General features: G+C 38.2%; 1 protein-coding gene and 1 long non-coding RNA gene across 2 annotated transcripts in view; both read right to left on the reverse strand.

The window, feature by feature from the left end:
- The window catches only part of LOC112019438 (mRNA cap guanine-N7 methyltransferase 2), a 13,160-nt gene extending 10,545 nt beyond the window's left edge, over positions 1-2,615 (reverse strand). The window contains exon 1 of the mRNA XM_065764432.1: positions 2,198-2,615. Within this exon, the coding sequence (XP_065620504.1) occupies positions 2,198-2,488 (291 nt within the window). The 5' untranslated portion in view covers positions 2,489-2,615. The remainder of the gene's footprint in view (positions 1-2,197) is intronic.
- On the reverse strand, positions 100-1,056 carry LOC136063699 (uncharacterized). The gene is made up of 3 exons (XR_010625317.1): positions 1,022-1,056; positions 807-904; positions 100-530 (listed from the first exon to the last, which is right to left on the reverse strand). It is a non-coding gene; the product is annotated as an uncharacterized LOC136063699 (long non-coding RNA).
- Positions 2,616-6,363: the final 3,748 nt, after the last annotated feature.

Here is a 6,363-nt window from a genome sequence, read left to right on the forward strand (position 1 = left end):
ATAATTTTTTTTTTACTTCAATTTTTAATATATAACTATAATTAGCTCTTTGAAAATGGACAGCTAGAAAAAAAGTTTATACCTAAAAAAAAAAAATAGTTTTGAAAAAGTGTACTTTGAAAAATTGCGATTTCAAAATGGGCATGGGAAACGGCGAAGTTTTACAGTTCCACCTGATATCTACAAGCTTAAAATGTTCAAGAAAACACACCCCCCCCCCCCCCCCAAAAAAAAAAAAAAAAAAAAAAATGAAGCCTACGAAATGAAATGGACCACTCCAATATCCACATTCATTACAACTACATGCACAAAATTAGTTTGCAATTGCAACACTGTATCTGGGTTCTTCCCTTTGCCATCCACATTCCTCTTGCTTGTTTCCAACCCGCTCATAGCGCCTCGGGAAAACGTAAATCCGCAGGGCCTGGACCCAGAATCCCTTTCTGGTCATTAATCTTGGGGAGTACAAGAGGTGGCTCTGTATGTACATCTTTTTCATCATCTCTCCAGCCAGGCGCTGGCCAATCTCTCTATAACATCAAGAGAAAAATAAATGAACTGCTAAAGAAAATAGAGAATATTATGCGGGTCAAGCAGAGAAAATGATCATTTCTTCTTGAGAAGAGAAAAAATTATAAAGAGGGACCATCATGGAAAGAAGCATTACGAGTCTATCACCACAATCAGATTGAAGTTACCTCAACATTTGCTTCTTACTTTAAAAAAAGTTATTATCACCTTATAATTGATTATGCCTTATAAATGATGCTCTTATTATCCTTTTTGCTAATGTTAGAAATACTTGCCTCATCATGAGTGTAACTTGTTTCCTGCAATATAGGGGTCATTATTGGGGGAGCAATATCTGGGTCTGGTTTTTGAAATATAAATGTGGTGTAAAGACCTGTGGAAGGAAAACGCCAAAGAACCTATTAGTAAACTGCTGACCTGGGCAAGTTGCAACTGATAAATGGTAGAAAGAATAGGCTTCGAAGCAGGCAATGAAATGTAAATGAATCACCTAACACATCATAAGATCGAGGAAGAAGGGGGGGGGGGGGGGGGGGGGTTTGGTTAAAGCAACTCATGCACCCAAGCAAGATCGAACCTAAGACCGCGCAGAACCACTAGAGTGGTATAGCTCAACTGGTGGATTAAGTGTATAATCATTACTATAATTTTAGCTAGCAAATCGCACAGCATAAATTGCAAATAGGCAGACAGCTGAAATCCAAAAAAGTAACGATTTTCAAGGTATGAGGATCATTATCCCAAGTCTTGTGACAGAACTCTGTCACCGAAATAATTGTCTTAGCCTTTTACATATGTACAAAAGCACTCAAAAGCTGGAGTGAGTAGGTTTTAAGGTCAACCCTTTTTCCTTAAAGATCTACTTCGAATTGCTTACTAAAAACATGTGCTATATGTAAATGTTCTTTAATGGCCCCAAAACACTTCAACAATCCCCCAACCAGGAAGTAACACAGAAATCGGCGGGGTACAAACTAAAATATTGGCAGGTTCTGCCGACTAGGTACAAAATTCCTAATGCATAACAACACCTGTCAAGATAACTAGACACCCACGTGGATCAAAGTTTGAGAAGTATAGTCAAGGCACCTGCATTGAGGGACTAGAATCACATACAGCATTTAATTTTAAATCTGGTGATCGATAATTTGACATTGACAAATCAGCTTTTAAGCCATGAGAATCATAGGCATAGAAATGTGCTTTGGTGTTCAACATGAATGCGAATTACTATATACACGAAACCAGAAAACTAAATTGCACTGAAGCACAGATAGCAGACTGAAGACAACAAGGTTTATGAATCATACATTAGTATCTATATCAAAACTGCTCAGTTTTCAACCAAAAAAAAAACCTGTGACCCTTGTTAGCCTATGTTGTTCCATTTCATGAAAAACAATAAAGTACAAAACTTGTCAGAACAAGATATCTGGCCATATAAGTCACATTATCCTCCAAAACCCACAAGCCAAAATCCGAACTTGAACAGACCCAGAAGTTGTATACTCAATAAACAAAGCTCCCACTATGCAAAACACTGACTTTATGAAAAATAAATAAGCTTTGCAAAGCCAACACAAACACTAAAACCCAATAACCAAAACTAATAGCAAAAGAGAGAGAGAGAGAGAGAGAGAGAGAGAGAGAGAAGAAGAAGACAGACCAAGCAAGGGTCAAAGTGAAAGAAGTCAGAAGGGTAAGGCTTCTTCTGACTCAGGCTCTCCCAGGCTTCTCTTAATTGGGCTATTCCAGTCGAAGACACATCGATTCCGATGTAGTGACCAATTTGGGCATCGTTGTCGATGCCAAGTCCTCCTCCTCCGCAGCAATACAAGTCACACACGGTCGCATATGGGTGCGCGAATATCTTTATCAGCGCCATTTTTGCGAACTCGTACAGCTTTTGGTGACTCGACTCGCTCCGATTTGGGAGCCCCACTACTTGGGAACTCATCTCTGAGTTTGTTGGCTCCCTGGCGGTGGAACTGGAATAAGTATAGTTTGCAATTGCATTGCATTAGAATGAACTGGTTTTGGGCTTAGGCCTAAGCCTCTAAATGGGTTAAAAAACTTAAACTAGTGTCCCATTACTTGTAGATTTTCCCCCAAAAAAAATGTATGGGCAAAGGTTGGATCAGGAAAAATTCTAAAATGGTATAAAATGACACAATTTATACTACAATTATTCACATAACAAATTGTAAATAGTAAAAAAAAAAATAGTGGGTTCATATGAAAGTAACAGACAGTCAGTCACAATCTGTCACGTAAGATAATTGTGACAAAAGTTGTTGTACTAGAATTAATCTGGATCCAATGCTCCAATGTACTAAATCCGTTGGATCATAACATATGTTACCATTTCAATAAGCTCAATGCATTAGAGGCACCAAATCCAAGCCAAGTTCAAGATCTATCTAAAATTTATATGGGCTCATTGCCTTTTGTTTTTAAGATGGATTATATATTTTTAATTTGAGTTTTTTAATACACTGAAGCCAAACGCGGAAACAAATAGTAAGGGGGGTTATGTTTGACGCATCCTTTGATCACCACACTTTTTTGGAGATTAGTAAGGGGTGTCCAACAACCCATGAAACTCGACCAAACTAATCAACCCAAACCCCTCAACCTCATTATCGATTTTCTCAATTCCTTCGATTGACAACGAGTTTCATGTCTTAAAACCCAACCTTTTTCAATTGAATAGCAAGTGGAGTTGGTGGGCAATCGAATATCAACTGATCGCTTAAACGTATTGATTCTTTGTCGGAGATCTATTGTCACCAACTACCTCCTTAGCAAGAAGTACCAAATCTGACCATGAGAGGCTGTAGTCTTAAAGAAAAAACCATATATGGTTGTGGAATGCTGAGATCATCATCGGAAAAAAAAAAGTTTAGATATGGCCTTTAGAGGCTAAGATCTTCACCTCTCTCCCTGCCCCTTGCCATCAAGTTCTTGTCTTTGTTTATTCAAAAAAAAAAAAAATAGTTCTTGTCTTTGTCTTCAACAAACCACACCGATGAAATCGACCATATCTAGCACTTGAATAACTTAGACTCAATGCTCAATGGTGATTCTTAGATTATCCCACCTAAACAAGGTAGGTCGAGTGACGAGTGGAGTATAAATCCAATCGAACCCAACCCATGGGCACCTCTAAGAATTAGTGTTTAGCATAAACGATTTCATGTTAAAACAAGTTGACCTAATTTGACACAATTAATAGTTGGATCAATTCTTTTTCTTTTTCTTTTCTTTTTTTTGAGAAGAGTAGTTGGATCAATTCAATGCTAATCTACTTAACCCATAATAAACTTGAAATGGCCCTATGCATATAAATAGAGATTATTTTTTTATGTAACATAAATTTTGAATGTCATATATGTAAAGAACTAAGAAATGGAAAGAATTTTTTTGTTATATTACAAAATCTTCAATTTGGAGCACTTCTTTTTATTTATGTTTTAATTCGTTAATTACAACAAGTGAAGGGAAACTTAAATCCTGTATGACTTTATTAGAAACAGCATGAGGTGCTAACTACCAACCAATTTGGAACACTTTCAAATTAGTCATCTCCAATTAAAAGTCTTATAACTTAATTTATGTCTAAAGTTTAAATCCTCAAAAAGAAAAAGAAAAAGGAGTAATAGACATCTTAACACAAATTATCAATCTTTTGTTACTGCCAAATTATTAAACAATGGCATTTCATTTTTAAAAGGTGTAAGGTTGAAAGCTCATCATTTTGGAGTGTTTTGTTTGGTACATGTATTTAAAAAATATGTATTTTATTGTTTAAAAACATGAATGAAAATATGTTTGGGTTGAAAAATGTATAAAAAAAGTGTAATATTGTTAAAAAAGTGTAATATGTTTGTCCTATTACTAATTGCAAAGCAGAGAAGGAAAAAAGAGAGCAAACAGAAAAGCAAAACATGAGCCCACAGCAGCAAGATGGTGAGGAGACCTTAGTGGAAGCAGCATTACGAGTGCTGAACACAGCCGACCCATACGAGAAGGCTCGACTCGGCGACTCTGTGGCATCCCAATGGCTACAAGGGACAATCACTCAGCCCTACGACCCTTCCCTGGACCTGCCCGTGCCAGACCGCCCCGCCAGGCTCGCCAACGTACATTTTAAAAAAAAATTCAATGCCCATTTGCTACTTTGCATTCCAACTGTTCGATGAAATGCCTCAGTGAAACTTTTTTGTGTTTGTATTTTTTGGGTGCAGGTTAAGTTGGTGTCGCCGAGTCTAATGCCGAAACTGGGAAAAGCAGGTAGCTTGCAGAGTAGACAGGCAATTGTGCATAGCCTGGTGCACACTGAAAGCTGGGCTATTGACTTGTCTTGGGTACTATTTTGATGTAGAAAATAGGAACAAATTCCAAAAACCAATGTGGGACTGAACAGGAACTGAATGAATAGGGAAACACAGAGAATGGGTTCCACTTTAAAAGGGTCACTTAAGAAAAAAAAAGACTAATTTATGAAACTTCTTGTACTTTTCAGTTGGTTGAATGATAATTTTTCTTATTAAATTAATGAATAAACTAATGATGAGAAGGACAAGGATGATATCTATATTGTTTTTCAACCCCCTCCCCCCCCACCCCCCATTTATTTTGTTTTTATTTAAATAATGTTTGTTTTTATCTTTGTTTTTAGTCACACAATATTGATTGGCTCTATTTTACCATTTTTGTGGTACTAATTTAGACCATCTAATATGAAATAAAGCATATAGACATTGATAACCTTTTACCAGTTTTTCCATTCATTAATTCTAGAATTTTGAGGGACTATGGCATGATAAATGGTGTGTAAATCATTCATTAGAAGAACTATTTCCATACTTGTACTTAATTATAGTGGATAAGGAGCTAAGCTCTGGCTCAACTAGCATCTGACTTTATAAGTTCTAAGGAGAGGGTGGGGTCATGAGTTGAAGACTTATTGGTACACGTGTAACTTACCAATCATATATTAATGTGTGGGGGGGGGCATCCCTGAAGGTATGGAGAAAATGGGCTGGAGGGCTTTTGGTTTTGAACTTAGAAAGCTGTTGAATCCATCACACTATGCAGGGGGTGGAAATGGTCCTCCAAAATTTATTCCTCAGGTGCGGAGGTATAACTTGGAGGCACTAAACTCTAGAACCTTTGCTGAAGTGGTGCAAGGCTCTCAAGAAAGATTAGTTGAAAGTAAGCAACCAAAGCAGCTTGGTTTCACAGCCAAAGGGAAGTGGACACAATTAGAAGAGAAGGATAAAAGATTTAAAGGGGCCAAAGTGGGAGAATTTCCGGTGGGCAAGTCTGATAAGGTGGAGGTGGTGGAAGGGGACAGGAGGGAGCAGAGCTTTAATGAGAAGATAGGGGTAGGTGGGCAATACCTGGCAGACTCTAAGATAAGCTGTCCTAACACCAGTTTGAATTCAAAAGCTGGTTTTAAGGGGAAGAAGAGAGCTGCTAGAAGATCTTGCTGGACAGGCAGTGGTCTTATCGTGGTGGTTGACGTGACAGGGAGCAGACAGGTTTTCTGGGATAGAAAGAAAGAGGGAGATCTGCTGCTCAGTAGGAAATCACGGGCAGAGGACAGGGATTGCTTTGCTACAAAGACCCTTCAATGGGTTGCACGTGGGTTTAAAAAGAGTGAAAACTTGAATGGTTTGGGCTTGGGCTCAAGCCCACTGCTGACCGAGAATATGAAGGCTGATAATCTCCATGGTTTGGGCCTGGGCTCAAGCCCATTGCTGACTGAGACTTATTTAGCCCCTTTTAGTTCTTTTCTCACGGCCCAAGCACCTTTGAAGTGGGGAA

This window comes from Quercus suber, unplaced genomic scaffold (assembly GCF_002906115.3).
Source record: "Quercus suber isolate HL8 unplaced genomic scaffold, Cork oak 2.0 scaffold_561, whole genome shotgun sequence".
In the NCBI taxonomy this organism is placed as follows: Eukaryota; Viridiplantae; Streptophyta; class Magnoliopsida; order Fagales; family Fagaceae; genus Quercus; species Quercus suber.